The sequence below is a fragment of the Egretta garzetta genome, unplaced genomic scaffold (assembly GCF_000687185.1).
Source record: "Egretta garzetta isolate BGI_Z169 unplaced genomic scaffold, ASM68718v1 scaffold34, whole genome shotgun sequence".
NCBI lineage: Eukaryota > Metazoa > Chordata > Aves > Pelecaniformes > Ardeidae > Egretta > Egretta garzetta.
The window spans coordinates 1,953,834-1,972,727 of NW_009259586.1; the positions used below are offsets into that span (position 1 = coordinate 1,953,834).

Sequence of the window (18,894 nt, forward strand, 5' to 3'; positions counted from 1 at the left end):
AAAATCTTATACACTATTATTCACCTAGCCCTAGTTGTGAACAGATTCTCACTTCTGAAAATAAACCACATTCTAGTCAATTCATTCAACACCAAATTAAATTACTATTCCTGGATTTTTTTTTCTTAAAAAAAGTATGTTAAAACTTTACTTTTTTATTTTTAAAACCTCTAAAGAAAACGTTGCAATTTTACAGAAATGTTCCTTTTCAGGTTATGCTTTTTTTAAATGCCTGTTATAAATCCAGCTTGTGTAGAGTTTTTTTTTTTTTTTCATAGTTTTTTAATATGTATTATCTGCAGAGACATTGTAACAGTTCCATTTTGTGGATGAACACAAAACTTGTACAGATTTCTCATATTTGGTCTTTAGGTAAATAGTTCCCAAAAGCTGCCTAAATAAACCACTCCAAACTGTTCAGTACATCATGAAAATACAGTTTTTCCTTTCGTAGTGGAAAAGGAAATATAAATAATGCATCATTATTACAGAAAATGACAAAATTCAGATTCAAATGAAGCCAACTATCTAGCTTTCACTCACCTTACTGCATGAGGAAATAAGACGTTATGTGAATTCAAGACTGAACAGCAGCCTTACGTTTAAATTTAATTTTGAAATGTAAAATGGAATCTATTACCACAATTAAAGTGAGAAATTACCAATACATTTTAAAATGTTCAACTGCAGAACACACACTTAAAAAAAAAATTATTATAATAATATGGTAGCCACTGTTAGAAAACCACAACAGCTACTCTTAATGGAGACCCCAAAAGGTCCGTGTATGACATCAAAAGTGTTATGGAGAAACTGGTCAGATTAATTTCTACTGATGGGTGCTTAAGCTTAAAAATATCGAATATACCTCTGACAAGATAATTTTACTCTCTTTTTTAAAAGGACTTGTGATAAAGAATTTTATCTTTCTAAATGAAGAACAGTCTGTTATCTTAAACATACACAATATTAAGCGAGACTCTTGTTTTACTTTAGACTGGAAAAATATGCCAGGGACAGTCAAAGTCAACACAAAGTAACAAACAGCAAAAGGTAGCAGAAAGAGAAACAGATAAGTGCAGCTCTGGTCAAATTCATAGCAGTTCTTTACGTCAGTTAACGGCTCATTTACATTGTAATTTCTAATCAGTTACATGCAAGCCCAAAGAAGCATTTGATCACTACACATGGTAATAAAATTTGATTAAATTTATCAGGCAACTGCTAAAATATGAAAATTTGCAGATGTAATAAAGTAGCTTTATCTGAACTTTAACAGGACAGACAAAAGTAAATCATTCCATTGGTTAAAAAAACCCTACATTCAGTTTTTTACCAAACAAAATTTCACATGAAAAGTATTGTGTGATTCCAAAGTTTCCGGAGTAGAAATGGAGTGATTTGAAATGTCAAAGACCCCATTATTTTGCAAAGAAATGAAAATACACCTCAAAAATTTCTAATTCCACATGTGAACAACAAAATACTGCATATCTACCAACAACTGCATCGGGTAGGTCATTATGAAAGGCTAGCTGCCAAGATGTAGGAAATGGCTCCTTGCCTCTGTTCCCTTTAAGGAATATACAATCGTTTGAAACCAGTTCACACTAAGCGCTTATCATGCTGCCGTTACACTGAGATACTCAGTCCTTAAAATAATCTGATAAAGATTTTTTTAAAGCTGCAGTCCTCCCCAACACTGTATTTCTCAGTGTACACAGTTCAGTAGGGGCAGGGAGGAGCGGGGGTCACAGCCTCTGGAACAAGATGTTTTGCAGTTTGACTTTAAATTACCAAGTTTTAAGGCCACCTGTGTTGGGTTTTTTTCAGTGCTGAAAGTTGAAGTCTGATCACAGGGCCCCTTTCCCCACTGCGTGAGAACATGTTCCAACATTTTAGGTGTTATATTTAAGTGTCTCCTTTTGGCACCATGGAGTTTATTTTTTTTAAAAAAAAAAAAAAAAAAAAAAAGAAAACTCCCCAAAGTTTCTAGTTCTGGCTGCCTTTATCACTCACTGCCACAGATGGGGTGTCCACGTTAACAGCTATGACTATGCTCTCTCCATCTTCCGTTTTGATACGTTTGAGTTCCTGCTGTTCTGACTGGTCTCCGTTCTGGCGCTTTGTTGGAAGAGATGCCGATGCGGATGCATGGGTTGCTAACATATGCAAAGGACTCGCAGCAGCTGTAAAAAGATAATAAAAACTTCAGCACCCTGACCTTGGTCAAAACAGATGATACAGAAAGCAAACCTGCGCTTTCATTAAAATGATTAATTCCTGTATTTGTACTACATGGGGTATTAGCGGTCCCAACTGAGATTCAGGTCCAACTGTTTAATCTTTATACCAATCTGAAAGACATTTTCCCAAATCACTCAACATTGATTCAGATTTGGACAAAGATGGGAGAATGGGGAAATATCTCCATTTTGTCAGTAGAGAGCTGAAGACGGAGAAAGATTAAACAACTGAAAGCCAATCTGCACCGTAATTTGTAACAGAACTGGGAAGCGAATTCAGAATCCCCTTTCAGAAGGTTCTGGCCATGCCTGCAGATCACTGCAGAACGCATTACCTGGCCTGGAAGGAGAGCACCACCATGACGTACTTGTCTGTGGCCATAAGTTCTTTAAGAAAAACTGTGGAGTTCACACAGCCGTGAGATGCAGACAACTCAAGCAGCAATTCCTCTTTGACAGATAAGGAGGCATTTACCCACAATGCAAGGAAAAGGCAGTGCTTTAACGAGCAGCAGCATTAAGAAATGACATATTTAATTAGATTCAAGTGCACAGATCAACAGAAATGTATACAGTTCAAACATCCTATACAAGTTTTTAATCTTTCTCATTCCATGGGAGAATTGTTAGCAGGCTGGTTTCTCAGTATCAACCCAGACTTTATTCAAACCAACCACTCAAGTGCTTTTTGTAAATAACACAAAATACTAATTATATATTTACTTGTTCATTGCACTTCATGAAAATTTATCTAAACGTTATCAAACCACCTGCTTTTTTTTTTTTTTTTTTTAAAAACACAAGCTGCCTTTCCTCATCATCACTGCTTTGCTGACATTATTACAGCATTCCCTGCTAGTGGACCTTAAACATGAAGTCCATAAGGAAGTCTTATTGGCTAAACTTGTAAGCTAACCTAGAAAATACCTGGAATATCACCTCTGCACGTAACCAAACTGTTCCATACTTAGTATTTACTGATAGAAGAAATACTTCAGAAAATATTTATCTGATACAAAAAGCTTCACTGCACTGCAGCATGATTTGTTTCTGTACCTGAAGAGCCATTCACCCCCTATTAGGAAAGCTACTCTGTACAATTCCGAAAGACGCCATAGAGATAGCTACTTCTGAATAAAATGCCTTACTGCAAATCTATTGTTGCCTAAATAAAAACAAGAAGTTTACCCCTCATCTTCAAACATGCATTAAGACTATTAGTGCATTGCTCACTCCAGGGTCTGGTTAGTAGAGACTTGCTGGCTGCAGCCACAACTGATACATGGAAATATGAAACACACAGAACAATGATTGAAATCTACACCGAAAGTCAAACTACAGAGCATCCAGTTACATAATTTTATTCTGCAATAAGAGACCTGAATTTATTTTGGACTTCACAGCTTTCAGTTAGACTGAAAGGTAGTAAAAAGCGCTGCCAAACTGCTTTGCTGAGAGTAAGATCTGAAAGCACATTCTCACTACAAAGAGAAAACGTTAGAACAACAGTAGTTGCTTTGCATTACTTAGCTTTCAGATTACACAAATCTTCTTTCTCCAAAGACAAGCACACACGTGTGTGTGTGTAGATACAGATGTATGCATGTGAACACAGATGCATGAAGGTGTACACGGGGGAACACAGACATAGTTGTAGACATGTACAAACAAATCTATATTTCTGCAGGCCTCGTTCCCCTTTCAGATGCTTTGTCTGAGAACGACCTGGTTTCTTGCTGGTTTAGGAGTTACTGTACCAGAGAGACCAGGACCTGGAATACAGCTGACTTGCTGTTCAAAACGTGAACATCTCATTAGGTATTTTAGCCCAGGAATCTCAGAGTGAAAATCCCATCACTGCAAGCGTACCCCTATCACACACAGTGAAATAGTGAGAAGCACCACAATTCTCCTACGTTCAGCCACATTTCCTAAAAATGCCTAGCAGCCATTAGGCTTCCCTACCAAGGAAAACACGTTGAAATCAGTTGAGTTCTCACAGAGTCTAGGAAAAAGACAAAAAGAATTATTTCTTCTTTTAAAAATAACTTTTCGGTATATTTCATACGACTCTCAGCTCAATTCATAGCTCCCTTCTGACAAAAAAAGTGCATATGAAGTCTGACAGTGATTGCTTTTGCTTTACTTAAGCTGGAAATGAAGTGGAAGCAGACAGAACACTGACCTATAAAAGTCAGTGATGGAAGAAGAGTAGAAAGGAAACAAAGCAGGTAATTCACTCCATTAGGAAGACGTTTAGAGCAGAAATGCATGTAATAAATTGATATAAGATAGCCTAAAACTATTTCCATAAACGTATTTTATGACAAAAAAGCTACCTCAGTATCAGATAACATCTCAAAGTGAAACTGTTAAAACAAGCTGTGTGCACCTGCAAAGCAAACCAAAACTGAACGTTCTGTGAACAAGTGTGAATATACGAAAATTATTAAAAAGTACTGCTACCAACTCAGACTGCTGGGTCCGAGAGGGGAAAGATGGTATTCAGGCAGGAAGAACCTCAAAAATCTTACAGAAGTTTTGTCATTTTTAGTACCGGTTCAATAAAAACAGAATAAAAAGTAGCAGTTCAAAAAGCCAAGCCCCAAGCAAGTTCTATCTTGTTTTCCTGTCGGTTGGTTCTTGACAAATCATCTGGGGAGCAGTTACCATTCTAATGGCACTGTTTTACAGGAACTTCTTTTAAAACTTGTTTATATCCTGGGTTTAACGAGGAGGGAGGATGGGTTGTCACCACTAAGTACAGCCCAATAACGTCCACAACGAGAATAAAGAGCTGTTCAGGTAATCATCAATTAAGAGAAACACTGGTTCTTACCAACAGGAAGGGAAAAATCCCATACAAGGCTGTAATCTAAATTTTTTGTAGAACTTAGTAGTTTTCAGTATAACTATGAAAGACATGAGAACAGAATTCAGAACTTTGGCACTGGTCACTTTGAGGCTTTAACACGCACAAAGCAACTGAACACCTTGACCAATACGTACCAGTGTTGCCCTGTCCTTGTATCGCAGTGGTGATAGGTACTATGTGCGTTCCGTTCTGCGTTACAGTTTTTATTGGTAGCTGGTGTTGACCTAGAGGTGCCTGTTGCACTATAGTAACTGTCTGTAAGGGTGTGGTCTGAGATGTCTGAATGATACGGCTAGCAGCTCCTAGTGTAGCATGACTAATAGCAGGTATAGGCTCCACTTTAACTGAAAAACAGAAGATAAAACATCATTAAAAACAAGAAAGTTTTAAGGAACCATTTGTTTTTACTCAATCTACCCTCAGTAAAAAAGTATAGCTTTATTAATAGCTCAAACATCTCTGAGAAATTATGATGCAAAATGTTCAGTTTTAGCTGAACATTTCAAGCATTCATCCGGAATTAAGTTTCAAACAATAATCCTTCTGCATAAAGAGCCAGCAAAACAACTAACCCCACAGGTTCTCACCTTTTACTTCCTTGTGGTCTCCATTCTCTTGAGGTTCTACCTTGGGCTGGGTTACCATCGCGGCTTGCGTGACTACTGCCTGTCCAGCTACAGTGTAAGTGTTTGCTGGTGCTAATCCAGTCACATTGGTGACAGACACAGCTGGTATCTGGTGGACAACATGCACTGTCTGAACCACAGGCTGCTGGGATGTTGATGTTGTCACAGGAGTTGCAACAGTGTAGGTGACGGGTTTAATAGTTTGTGGTAGCTGCCGTTGTACAGTAATTAAAACTGGTTGGCTAGATAGAGGTGATCCTACCAAGAAAGAGATAAAAATTAGGCTGCCAAGTTTAATTATTTCTTTTAAGCCATTCTTTTAAACTTAACACTAAAGCCTCAGAGGATTAACGACCTCCTTCGCTAATGTGTAAATGATCCAAAAGATAATAACGGACAATGAATATTATGACACATGGCTGTTCCAAGCCACACATTCAAGGTAAGTGCTGTATTCGGGAAGACCCACACACCATTTGGGCAAAAGCCCCCCCCCACCTCCTCCCAAATGCAGCTATGCTGCCAAAGCTGTTTAGTACCCATTTAGTAAAACTCCCTTCCATAGACAGGAACATGTATGTGCTTCAGGTGGTGTGTGGAGCACATCTGCCTTGGCAAAACTCTCAGCTTCCTTGGGAAAGCCTGGTGCCTCTGCCTAGGACCATGTTTGCCTTTGCCACAGAACGGTCACCAGCACTTCTGTAGTCACAGAGTATCACCAAGAAAATGGATAGCAAAAGTATATGAGCTAAGGTAATTAAACAAATACATCTTTATCCCATCATGCCTTACGTGCTTGCTTTTTTTTTTTTAACAGGAAAATTCTTATCACACAAAATTAATTCTTTCTCTCTTTAATCCTTTCAATTCTTTTTATCCCCACCTTTGAAAGGATGACATGACCACAGACACATGCAAGACACTTGCTTATTTCTGTAACCCATGCAACCTGAAGTTTTGGGGTTTTTTCCTAAGCCAGAAAGATAAGTTTTGAAAGGCAGTGACAACTGTTACAAGACAGTACAGTCCTATGCAGGACAGAAGCACAATCTCTGCTTAGCAACAAAGCGATCAAGGGTGCTAGAGCAGCACACAGATAACAGTCAGTCTGTATGTATGCAACAGAATTTACCTGGCATATTTTACATGTTTATCAAAGACTTGCTCTAAATGTGAAGAGGTTAAATATTTACTGGGGTTTCTGGTGTACATATGAAGTCTTGGTAATACTTACATATTAGCCCTCTCCCACCTCCAACCCCCAAACGTTTATTTCAGGATTCCTCACCTGGGGCACTCTGTGCAAATCGCGCTTCTTGTATTACCGCTAGTTTTGGCTGGATAGCACTAGGCTCAGGTTCCATTGGGACTGGAGATCCTTCCCTGGACAGACTCTCGGGGGTCTGGACTCCACTGGAGTGCGCAGACAACACTCCAGAGTGATTAGGAGAAGCTGGGGCACTTCTGTATTTAAAAACGAAAGCAGCAGCTGATGTGTTTTAACTTCTGAACTGTGAAAGACAGTGACCTTCCTCTAAAGAGACCGTAACGCACACTGCCCACAGGAGGGCACCTCTGCCTTCTGGCAAGTACAGTTACAACCCAAAGCAGTTCTGATCATCTTTTATAAAACTTCTTTTAAACGGGGACAGAATTTAAAAGCAAACCTCAGGTATAGTTAATGGCGAAGAAGTGGCTGGATGCCTTCTTAGGGAGACTCTCTAAACAATCTGTGAAACATGAACATTTCTTCTGGTGGAGAAGAATGATGAGCAAATGTCAGTCTACAGGGCAAGTAATAAAAGATCTGCACCAGCAGAAAGGCTATAACTTTACAGAGGGAATAATTTAAACCTGTGTATTCCCCCATCATGAATTCTGCTTGGACATTATCAAACTGAATACATAATTATCATTCCTAAATTCAATAAAACGGTAGCCGGTATTTGATAATTTTCTTTGCAAACAGTATTAAAATGCAGTAGATGGCAGTTAGAAATGAAAATTGTAATTCTGTAAAAAAAAAAAAAAACAAAACCAAAACAACCCACACCAAAGGTACAGCAAGGCTTGCTTACATTAACAATCTGATAGTTATGCAAACTGAGTCAGTTCTTTAACACTATAACAAGCAATAAAAACAAGCCTAGTATATGGGGCAGCCTCCTAGTAAATGATACAGAATTCAAATACTGAGTCTGGATGAAATTAAATTACTAAACTCGTGACTGTATCCAAAACTACCAAGTCCGTATCAGCCTGAAGATTAAACAACAGCCATAGTCTTTTTGTTCATCTGTTTTTCCTTACCTAGAAGAGAGTGGTCCCAGAGGGGTTCTAAAGCAAGGTACTCCCCTAGGCCGCCTTTTCCTAAAAGCCTGCTCTATTAATTTGCTTTCAGAGGCAGGGTCTATCCTCCAGAATGAGCCTTTGCCTGGTTCTTCCTGGGAACGTGGTACTTTGATGAAATAACGATTCAGAGAGAGATTGTGACGTATTGAATTCTATGGAACATAAAAAAATATGTAGAATTCATATAACTTTTCCAAGTCAGAATGTGGCCTACTGCAGCAGTTCGTACTATAGGAGACTCGGGGTTCAGCTCTTTAATTCCTTAATTCAACAGAACTCAGAGCACTACAAAGGCAGTGCCATAAACCTGAAAGGACTCTTGCATTTTTCAAATCTTTCCCAACAATTAAAAAAACAGTATGCTAATGCGGCAGTAACAGGAATCCCATTTAATTCTCTAATGAAAAACACGGTGATGGCAACAAACTGTTAGAACACTACAAACACTTGAGTATAATGCAGTGTGGAAAAAAAAAAAAAAAACACCACTAAAAAGAAAAATTATCAGTCTTCATATACCACCCTTCCCCAGGTGTCAAAGAAAATGTCAGTTCATTCTGGGAGGGCCAGTAAAATACAGCATATACTGATTCTGATCTTATATGGTAATCCTGTTACTGTTCCACAATACGGAAAGAAAAAGTTAAATTACACAAGTTCCAAATGTAGATTGTTGGGAGTTCACCCACAGTCCAGTCTATCTCGACAAAGGAGCCAAGGATTTAGTGTGTCTAGCAAAACAACAAATGGCAGTAGGTCCTAAAACAGCTCTTCAGCGAGCTCTTCGTTACTGCACTCCAGTTTGCACATTCCTCTATCCCTCACTTTGCTGTAACACACACAACTCTTCAATCAGAGAGATGTAGAAAACTGCTAACACCCTGAAGTGGCTGTATCTATGCTTGGCTTTGCACACTTTTTTTTTTTTAAAGGTATATAAACCCCAAATCCCTCTAAAATATTATGACTGAACAAGAAGGAAATGAAGATAAGCATATATACTGAAATACTTGTGGGGAAACAGGAAAAATGGAGAAAAAGCTTTACGTTAACAAAAGCTCTTCAAAAATTTGCAAAATCAAATGCAAATCCTGCTCAGACGTCTGAGTTCATGACCCTGATGGCAAGTTTGGAAAACTTAAAGCAATTATAACCATGTATGGTTTCTTAAATGCAAACTGACAAAACCAGAAATGGTTTTCCCTGCCAAAAATTGAAACAGAACTAAAAGATGCCAAGAACATGTTTATGAAATGTATTTATTTCTCCATATGCTAGAATAAAAGAGTAAATCCAAAAGTACCTGCTAAAATAAGTTCATGAAGAGGAATCTTTAAGTCCTCAACAAAATGAGACCTTTACATAATAAAGGATATAAATACCTCAATACTACTTATTAAGGTACAGGATTTGGATAGTATACCCATCTATGTACTCTCTTTTGAATAATACGTGCATATGTAGCCTCAAATTTAAAGCATCTATCATGTAAGTCACAGTAACTGCAACCTAAAAGCTAACAGAGCTGTTCATACGAGGTACAGCTGTTAGTGTTATAGCAGTGCTTTATACAACTACTGACTGAACAGCATCTAATTTTCAGCTTTTCCAGTTGTTTTTATGAATAGGTGCTAACTAATTATTCCAGAACACACTATGTCTGCTGTGTCTATCACCTTGGGTTTGTGAAGTATTATACATCTAAACACATACACTGTTCTAAGGCAGAATTCTTTAACCATGCACTACAATGTATGCACGTTTGATTCCACGATGCTTACATAAAGAAGCATTACGCACACAGATATTCAAGGTATTTCAGAATAGGAAGCAAAAAAGCACACCAACAATTTCTAAACAGAATTTTGTTGCTCAAACAGATCTGTTAGTATGACTGCAGCCAGGATTCTGCATTGCTTATGTGTGAAAGGGAAACAAAATTCTTAGAGACTTCCCAGCCACAACAGCAGCTAAGTCCTTCACTAGCCAAAATCTAGGAATAGTTAAACTCCTCAGTAACCTTGGAATTCCTCCAAGAGTGACTGAACTTTCATATAGGCCCTATGACAAATAAGTATGTGATTAGTACTTAAAAATTTATTCCTCTACTGCGAAGGCATGTATTCTTTAGTCTTCTACTTGTACAGCGAGTAGCGTTTCCTCACTTTTCCCCTCCCCCAGTCTCTCCAAATTTTACTTCCCTGAAAATAACTTCAGAGCATGCCTCTGCTGCAGATCATGACTGTACTAAGCAGCAACACAGTGAAACTGATACTGCACGATCGACAGTGCAGTCTGAATGTTACATGGGCAAACTGGCCAGTCCTAATGGTGCTCTTCTGTCCTTTGCTGAAACTAAAAACAGCAGCAAAGGCATTGAACCTTTATGCGTATCTGGAAAGACTATGCCAGACTGATTCATACACTGTTAGTCATCCTGGCAAATGCTGAGGCTGGTCTCTTTAAAAATGAAAAGAAAGCAGAAATTAAGTCTACAGAATTGAAGGGTTTGGTCTAACTCGGTACAGAAATGATTAAGTTCACAAATAGACTATGTTGCACAAATAAAAAGAGGGCGCATAATAGTGCAAGATAATGACAGATTAACACACACTTGTCCTTCACTGTATTGCATGGTCAAGATCACTGTTTTCAAATAAAATCGAACTTGTAACATTTAATATCTTAATTTTATCTCAAGATAACAATACGGATGTTTACACAACTGTAAGGTACAGAACACAACTACATTCCTAGATAGCATACGTATATTCAAATCCACAGTGCCAATCATACTTTTCTTCCCTAAAAGTCTGTATGTATCCCTCCTACAGATTTAGAGAATACCATTCCACGAATAAAGCACTGTTTCAAATACAGAATAATGTAAATTGCCTACTTTGATGAAGAACTTACAATCAGGAAAAAGACGAACACGCTCATTTGAAAAATTCTATTTATGAAGGGCTGTTAGGCTCACCAATTGACTTCTTATGACCATTTATAGCTGCCAGTATTACTCACAACTGAAAAAAAACATTCCAGAAATCAAATTTACCTGCCAGCCCTTGTCTGCTGTCCTGTAGTATGGATAATTTTTAGTTATGTGCGTATAAATTCCATTTAGTGTAAGCTGCTTATCAGGTGCCATTGTAATTGCTTGTACTATTAACTGTGCATAGGAGTAAGGTGGCTTAGAGTCGTCCTGTACAAGAAAAAGAAAAGTCTGCATCAATAAACTTTAAAGATACACATGCCCCTTTCTAAATTAAAAATTGCAAAATGCAATTAACTTGATTTAAGGCACTTTTGGATGACCAAAATCTTAAGGCAGAAAAGAAACTAAGACAAATTTGCTCTTCTGATTAGCAGACTTTAAGATAACATTAAAATTTTGGAGAAACACATAACAGTAAAGAATTTTCAATAGCCTATAAACAGATATATGATTGAACATACATACAGACCCCTCCCCCAAAGGAGAGGTCAAAATACATCTCACGTCTAATCACAAAAACCTACAAATTGTTTTTTAAATATGTTAAATTATGACTTAGCACATATACTTTGGCAAACAACATTTCAGAAGTCTTACATTCACTTACAATGTAATTTATGGGTTTGATTTCAAACACTGTTTACCTTTGGGCTATCTCCACCCGATGCTTCCTTGTCATTTTCTGACTGTGAATTGTCAGCCATTAAATGTAGGTCAGATGGTATTACACGACTCATTTTGTACCCTGAAGAACCTGCACCACGGGGGCTAGATGGGCAGGAATTTGCAGCACTGTAGAGCATAAAAAGAAGATCCTACTATTTTGTTATACAGTATATCACCACATTATGTCTAATCAAAAAGCTCTTCTAGCAGAAAAGCCCACTACCAGAGCTTCTAGACTACAGTTAAGGGTCTGTCAGTATTTCCATTATAAACCCCATCTTCCAAGCCTTTCTAACTCATCCACGGGAATTAAAATCACTGCAGGAAGAAACCTGTCAAACGAAGGGCAGGCTTTCCTCCTCAAAGGAAAAAGGATTAACTGATTTATTAGCTTGCATTGTATTTGTGTAAGATTCGCCAACAGAAAAGTCCACTTAAACTATACAAGAAACCACAAATTTTTAAGATACTCATTTGAAACAAGAAACACATCTTGCATGAAATTTCTGCCATATGCTCGTATTCAGTCTGCTCAAAAAAGATCATCTCTCCTGTACAGTATTTTTGCACATTCGAGAAAATACAGCGAGCAGTGAGGAAAAAACAACTTTTGAGTCTCATTTAAATCTAAACCAACATTATTTTATGTGTTTACAGGTACGTACACATACACACACATATATATGTGCACAAAAATAATGAACTTAACTATAAATGGGATGCATCAGCACAGACGCATCTAATTGAACGCATTATTAGGCCAACAGAGCAGATCCACTGCTACAAAGCAAAAGATAGTGCCAAACAAATGAAAGAAGTGGCTCTTGGTATCTTGGCTCTTGATATATACACATTTTGCTATCCATCACAGAAAAACAAAGATAAAATTACATATAATTTCACTGTAACATCTTTCTAACGGTTATCCCCCTTGCCTTGCACAGTCCACAGGAACCACAGCTGCACAAAGCCGGTTTTCTTCTACAGTTTCCATTTAGCCAACAGGAAAGAGCCAGTCAGCGGGTGATGCCTGGCCCCTTCCCCCTAAAAAAATTTTGGTAATTCTCTACAAGGACGCATACTGCTCAGCAATTCATACTGTAAGGGACTTCACCACAGTCCTTAAAAATTCAAAAAAAGGTTAACTAAAAATCAGAATGGCAAAGCATGCTGTGCCCCCAGAGCCAGCCTCATCTCCAAAGATAATCTTTAACCTAACTTGATCTATGGTTCAAATCATCCAAGTAACAAATAAAGCTAGAGAATGTTATTCAGATGTATACAATAATGCTTTAACAAATTTACATCTGTCAAGTTTTGTTTGTCTGTCTGGCCTCTCAAGTTTTTTGCTACCTCCCTTTTTATGTACAGAAACAAGGCAGGCACTGTAGATTGGGCAAAATATATATATACACACACACATAAAAAACATTCTTCAAGTTTCACATCACAAGAAAGCCACCAACAATTTGCTACTAGAGATATACTATAGAAGGGAGACTGGATTTTTTAAGTGTTGCATGGAAGAATCCTTGATTAGAGCCAAAACATGTAACCAATTTATTTTTTTAAATATAGGTCACTGCTGTTCTATGTTTTCACATATCAACTGACAACATCCCTCTACTGTGCTCGCTTTAGCATATATTGACAAAGCGACACATATGGTATAATCAAAGCAAGTTTACAAGTCTTCTACAAAACAGGATGATTTGAAGAGAAACTGTCAAGCTTTGCTCTCAAAATAGACTCAAAACTGTCGTTTTTTTTTTTTTTTTTTTTTTTTTAAAAAATAACTATACTCCACAGGTGCATGAAAGCCCTGAAGAGAATTACAAAATTCATAGTGAGGCAAAGACTATGGTGATATATGTGATATTATCTGAAATATTTATGAGCTGTTCTGTCATTTCTTGGGCAAGATATGTTTTCCCTGAATTTTAATAAGAAAGCAAACCTGTTATACAGTCAAGTCTAGATCTCTTTTCTCTCTGCTTCCACCATTTCTATAGATCTCATTGAACACTACAATATTGAGATCAAGATCTTGGCAAGCATGAAAGAAGTCAATTATCCTTACATTCAAATTTCATTAACAAGATCTGCATTTTTAAAAATCAAGCATTAACAGTCCTTTGCTCAAGTGAAGATACAAGAAGTGCGAGGGGAAGAAAAAAAAAAAACTTTCAAAAGCACGTATGTAACTTTGAAACACAACTTTCAGTGCCTTTAAATAAAATTTTTCCTCCTGAACTTTCTATGAATTTTAAAAATTGTACCTAAATTACTTGTACCAGTTTGTGAGGACAGCTCACTTAAGTTTAATTGAGTTTGGTCCCAAATAAGAAGTTGGACGATGGCTACAATTACCAAATTAGGCAGCACTGCAAGTAAAAAACCCAATTACTGTCCCCTGCAGAAGACTTCCCTATACCAAACTGCGCATCTTACATTGTATTTTAAGTAAAACATCTGTTTACTTCCAGCAAAGAATAATCAATAACAAATCTTCTGGAGTAAGATACCAGTCTGTTTTCCATATAACCAAAAAAACGTTTTTTCTGATGATAAACTTCAGGGAGACACTGACTATCAGAATGTTTTAAAATGGTATAATTTAGGCTTATCTTATTTAAAGTGTTTCTATAAGCATGCAAGAGTAAAAAGCAACCTAAATCATCTAGAATGCAATAAAAAGATCTGCTGTTTTGCTGTGTTAAGAATGCGTGGCTCCTGAGCAAACTGTTACATGTTTAACATTTCAAATTTGAATATTAAAGGCTGTTCATGCAACCATCGGATTAGTTAGCAGAATGGTGGTTTTCTCCAAGGCAGGTAATGCTGAGCTGCAACTAAACTTTTACCACAAAAGCAAAATACTTGAAATACATTAGAAAGTTGTCTGAGGTCTGTAACCATTCATTGCCCTATAGCCAATCTGCAGGGTTTAAATACCTGATAGTTCCTGTGGGAGAAGGGAGAGGGCTGATCAGGTGAGCCATGTTGTCTGGAATGTTTATTGTTAAGGGAGAGATCTGGGGTTGCACAGGCTTCACTGGGGACTCCGGGGCCTCCTGTTTTTCTCTCTTTTCATTGGACAGAGCTGTGAATGTTATCTTGATGTTTGTGCTGGGAAACCTGAAAGTACAGCTGAAAAGTAAAAAACAAATATATAAGCCAGTTGTTTACACAGTGTAAGATTTTCTGCATAACTTGCACATATCACCTAACCTTATTTAAAAATAAAAACGTATGGTATCTTATGTAATTGCCTGTAACCATCTTTATCTTACAGATCATACAGAGAGACCAATGAGACCAAAAAAAGATCCTCAAATAAGCAACTTTCAAATTTGGAAAGAAATACAAGCAAATGCAATACTTTGTAATAAGGGCAGTTTATGTGTTGTCTCTAAGCTTCTTGAGGCTTATCCTGATCTTGCAAGTATCCCTAAAAGAAGTACTATTTTGAAGACAAATGGCTATTATTTTATGATGCCAAAGAATGGCTTCAGCAAATGAACAAGTAAGCCCATGATATCAAAATTAATCAGGAGCATTGGCCAATTTGAGGTCTACTCAGTTTCATAGACTGGTCTAACTAAAAGATTTAGTTTATTTTCTCTTAAAATACTTATTAAATACACATCAGTCCTAATTCTGATCATTTTCAGAGTATATTGCTGTTGTAGGACTACATTCAAATACCTTTTTTCAGAGTTGAATTTAAGAGCCAATTTCAATAAATTGCCCATTTTCGTAAATTACCAAAGATTGAATGCCCAGATTTAAAGACTAATGTTAATTTAGCAATGTGCAATTGTTTTAAAATTTGGAAAATAAAATACAATGAATGGACCTTTGAGCATTTTCCTTTCTATATCTCTGTATATAGCATTTAGAAGTTAACCCAATTAAACACAACAGACTATTTATAACTCCTCAGTAAATAAACAGATTGAGTAAACAAGAAACTTAATTTTCTCTCAACAAAAGCATCTATAAAAACACAGTTCAAATAACTTTACTATCTCTTCTTTCTTAGGCTGCTAGACTACACTCAGCACTAAATCCACAATTATATTTACACACGTCTTCCACATGATGAAAAGGACTTTCCAATGACACAACACCCAGAAACAAACCTTAGAATTTATTTTTTTTTTTTTAAGTGATCCTAGGTAGATCTAGTTATAAAGAAAGGAAACAACAGCATGCTGGAACAGGCCTAAGAAACGTAGCTATGAATGCAAGACAGAGACTGTAAACAAAAGGGATCATTTTCTGGAAAGATATATCAAACATAAAAGTGATGTAAGAACTGGAAGGAATGCTCAGCTGTGGAGTAGCCTTACAAACACTAACTCTCATGTGTTTTGGTTTTTGTATCTTAAAATTATTCTAAGGATATTTATAGAACAAAGATGGCATTTGATTTTCACTATGTTTCTTGCCACATGCACCACAGTGATTCTTTTTTCCTACAATACACACCCAGGGATCAGGAAAAAGAGAAAGACTCGACAATGACCTTCCTTTTCTCTCGGTCTTAATTCTCAGTATGGACCATGTCCGAATTTAACAGACGACCTATTTCTGAAACATGCTCAATGTACTAAATTAGGAACAGAATCTATGCCAAAAAACTGCACATGCATTTCAGCAAGAAAGTTAAATGGACCGATTTCTAGGTTGGGGTTGTTTGTTTTTTGGTTGGGTTTTTTTTTTTAGTATCTTCAGTAACAACTCATTTCTTTGCTTTTTCCAGTAGAAAGTATTTTTTGCTTATATTGTTTTAGTGACAAGTGAAAGAGATCTCAGTTGTTTTGCTAATAAAAATGTTTTCTAAACATGTAATCAGCAATAATGACAACACTACACCTCAAGCATATGCAAAGAGGGTAGCCAAAGGCAACCTTTTTGCTAAAGATTAAAAATCCCTGTGAGAAAGTGAACAATATGTTTGTCATAGAGACAGGTTTAAATTTTAGTCACCTGCTCTACGTATTTTATGAGGCTATTCCATACCTGCCAATTTAACTTAATGCTCTTCAGACCAAACTTACTTCAAATTAAGAAAAATGTGGGAACTAATGGACATAGCTTCAGATGCTCAGTCTCTGGTTAGATTTCTTATTGCCTAGTAAAAAAACCCAGTACATAATAATAAGCAACCAGAGCCCAAAAGTGTTGGGGGGAGGGTGGGTGTGAGGATGGGGAGGAGGTAGGTCTTCACAACTTACATACAAGTACCAGAAATACAGAAATACATAAAATGTATCCTTGACAATTCCTCCAATATTCCATGCAAGTATGCATATTGAAACATCTCCCTTCTTACATTACTGCACTACCTCAAGGCATTATCTGCCCTGTGGGCATCTTTTGCAAAAAAGGTAAGGGCAGCTTACTCAGATAAGACTAAAGCACAGATTTCAAAGTATAGCAGAGAAACGGTGCTCTCAAATGTTGCTCGGTTTTCGGGGAAGGAAGAAAAAACCCCACCCCCAAAACCAGGAGCTTTGACTAATCAAAGGTACTGTACAGGTTATAAATGTACCAAACAAACTTGGAACTTACAGTCAGGAGCCATATTAAACCTAAAGGTGCTACTGTTACAGTTTACATTTCACATGCTGAGCTTGGAAGGATGGCATTATTAAGGAAGACACAATATACTTACAAATCACTATCTGGTTAGAACATGCAAACACCTGAATATTATCAAAGGACCACATCTGTCAATTGATTCTTATTTGTAAGCAGAGGGTTTTTTTAATAGAAGCATATTTTTTATAGCTGAAATTCAGCCAAAAAACGGACTACAGAGTGTATATTAACCAATGGGTTTTCTGACTAAACTGCATCAACAGAAACTTGTTACATTTGCTTCCAAAATCAAAGGAACATGTTCTAATTTGATCAGAATCAAGTTGGTTTTGGCATATTCTTTAGTTATAGAATGAACCAAACAAAAACCACAGCACACCCAGAGGGAGAGACCTGATCAAACATTTAGTCTACAGCAAGCTGGATTTGATTTTACTCACTGTTTATAAAGTGTTTACAATAGTTTCATGGTGTGCTACCACAGGATGGTTGCTATAGAAGAAACTCATCTATACAACCCGCTTCAAAAAAAAAAAAAAAAAAAGAAAAAAAGAGTAGTTTTGCAAGTTGTCACTCTATACCTCATCTACTCAACTACCATTCTTCCTTTATAGGGTGATGCCATTCGGTGTAGGAAATCAAACAGAGCCACCAAGATTGATCCAACAGATTCCTAAACCAAATGTTTACAAAACATTCATGTTTAAACAGTTATATTATGAAAAGTGTGTTAGGTATCTAAGTGATGAAAACAGCACTATTGAGCTGACATGCTGGCATTCTATTTTATGTATTTCAAACAACTATTCACAGCATCCACACTTCAATAATTTTGTATGTTCATTGATTATGATGAATACTTGCATTGTGCTTTCTACAGAGCATCACATGGGAGGACAGTGTGCGATCTAGGAAACTGCAGCACACGTGTCACAACCAAAATGCGACTCATGAACCTAATTATTCTTTTTTTTTAAAAAAAAAGTTCATTCTTGGGTTGACTACTGGAAAACAAACAAGAAGCATCAAATAATTTCAAACTATTCCCTAGAAAACTCTTACTATCTCTGCAGCTCCCAGCAAAACAGAGACATGCTGACCTAGGCACTACCCCTAAGGAGTTTAGTAACTTTGCAGGGTGCCAGATAAGTGTCTTGTTGGAAAGTGTACAAGGTCTAGTTTTGCCACATTGTATTTCTAATATTTTCTCACTTCCCCTCAGTGGTTCTGTCTGTACTGCAGGGAAAAGCTAATGACACACTTGTAATTCTTCCTATATAGAAATACCATCTGATTGAAAATGAGGAATTCCATCCTGTCTCCATCTGGGGAGCCGAGCCATAGAGGTAGGAATCCAGTTTCTTCCCTGTTTGTAAATCCTGCTATGACACTCGGTGCCACAGTATCCTTTGAATTACTCTATTTTAATAGTCTTTCAAGAACCAGGACAGAAATTGGACAGAAACTGCCATCCTACTGTTCTTTTATCAGCACCTCCAAATTTTACATTCAAAAATATTA

At 37.0% G+C, this 18,894-nt stretch overlaps 1 protein-coding gene across 3 annotated transcripts in view; it reads right to left on the reverse strand.

Annotated features, from left to right (window-relative positions):
* Positions 1-1,956: 1,956 nt before the first annotated feature.
* FOXK2 (forkhead box K2) overlaps positions 1,957-18,894 on the reverse strand; it is a 47,225-nt gene continuing 30,287 nt past the window's right edge. For all 3 annotated transcript variants that reach the window (XM_035893422.1, XM_035893420.1, XM_035893421.1), the window contains exons 2-9: positions 14,719-14,913; positions 11,742-11,889; positions 11,158-11,304; positions 8,058-8,251; positions 7,036-7,211; positions 5,709-6,005; positions 5,256-5,465; positions 1,957-2,189 (exon numbers count right to left, since the gene is read on the reverse strand). In XM_035893422.1, the coding sequence (XP_035749315.1) occupies positions 1,993-2,189; positions 5,256-5,465; positions 5,709-6,005; positions 7,036-7,211; positions 8,058-8,251; positions 11,158-11,304; positions 11,742-11,889; positions 14,719-14,765 (1,416 nt within the window). In that variant the 5' untranslated portion in view covers positions 14,766-14,913 and the 3' untranslated portion in view covers positions 1,957-1,992. The remainder of the gene's footprint in view (positions 2,190-5,255; positions 5,466-5,708; positions 6,006-7,035; positions 7,212-8,057; positions 8,252-11,157; positions 11,305-11,741; positions 11,890-14,718; positions 14,914-18,894) is intronic.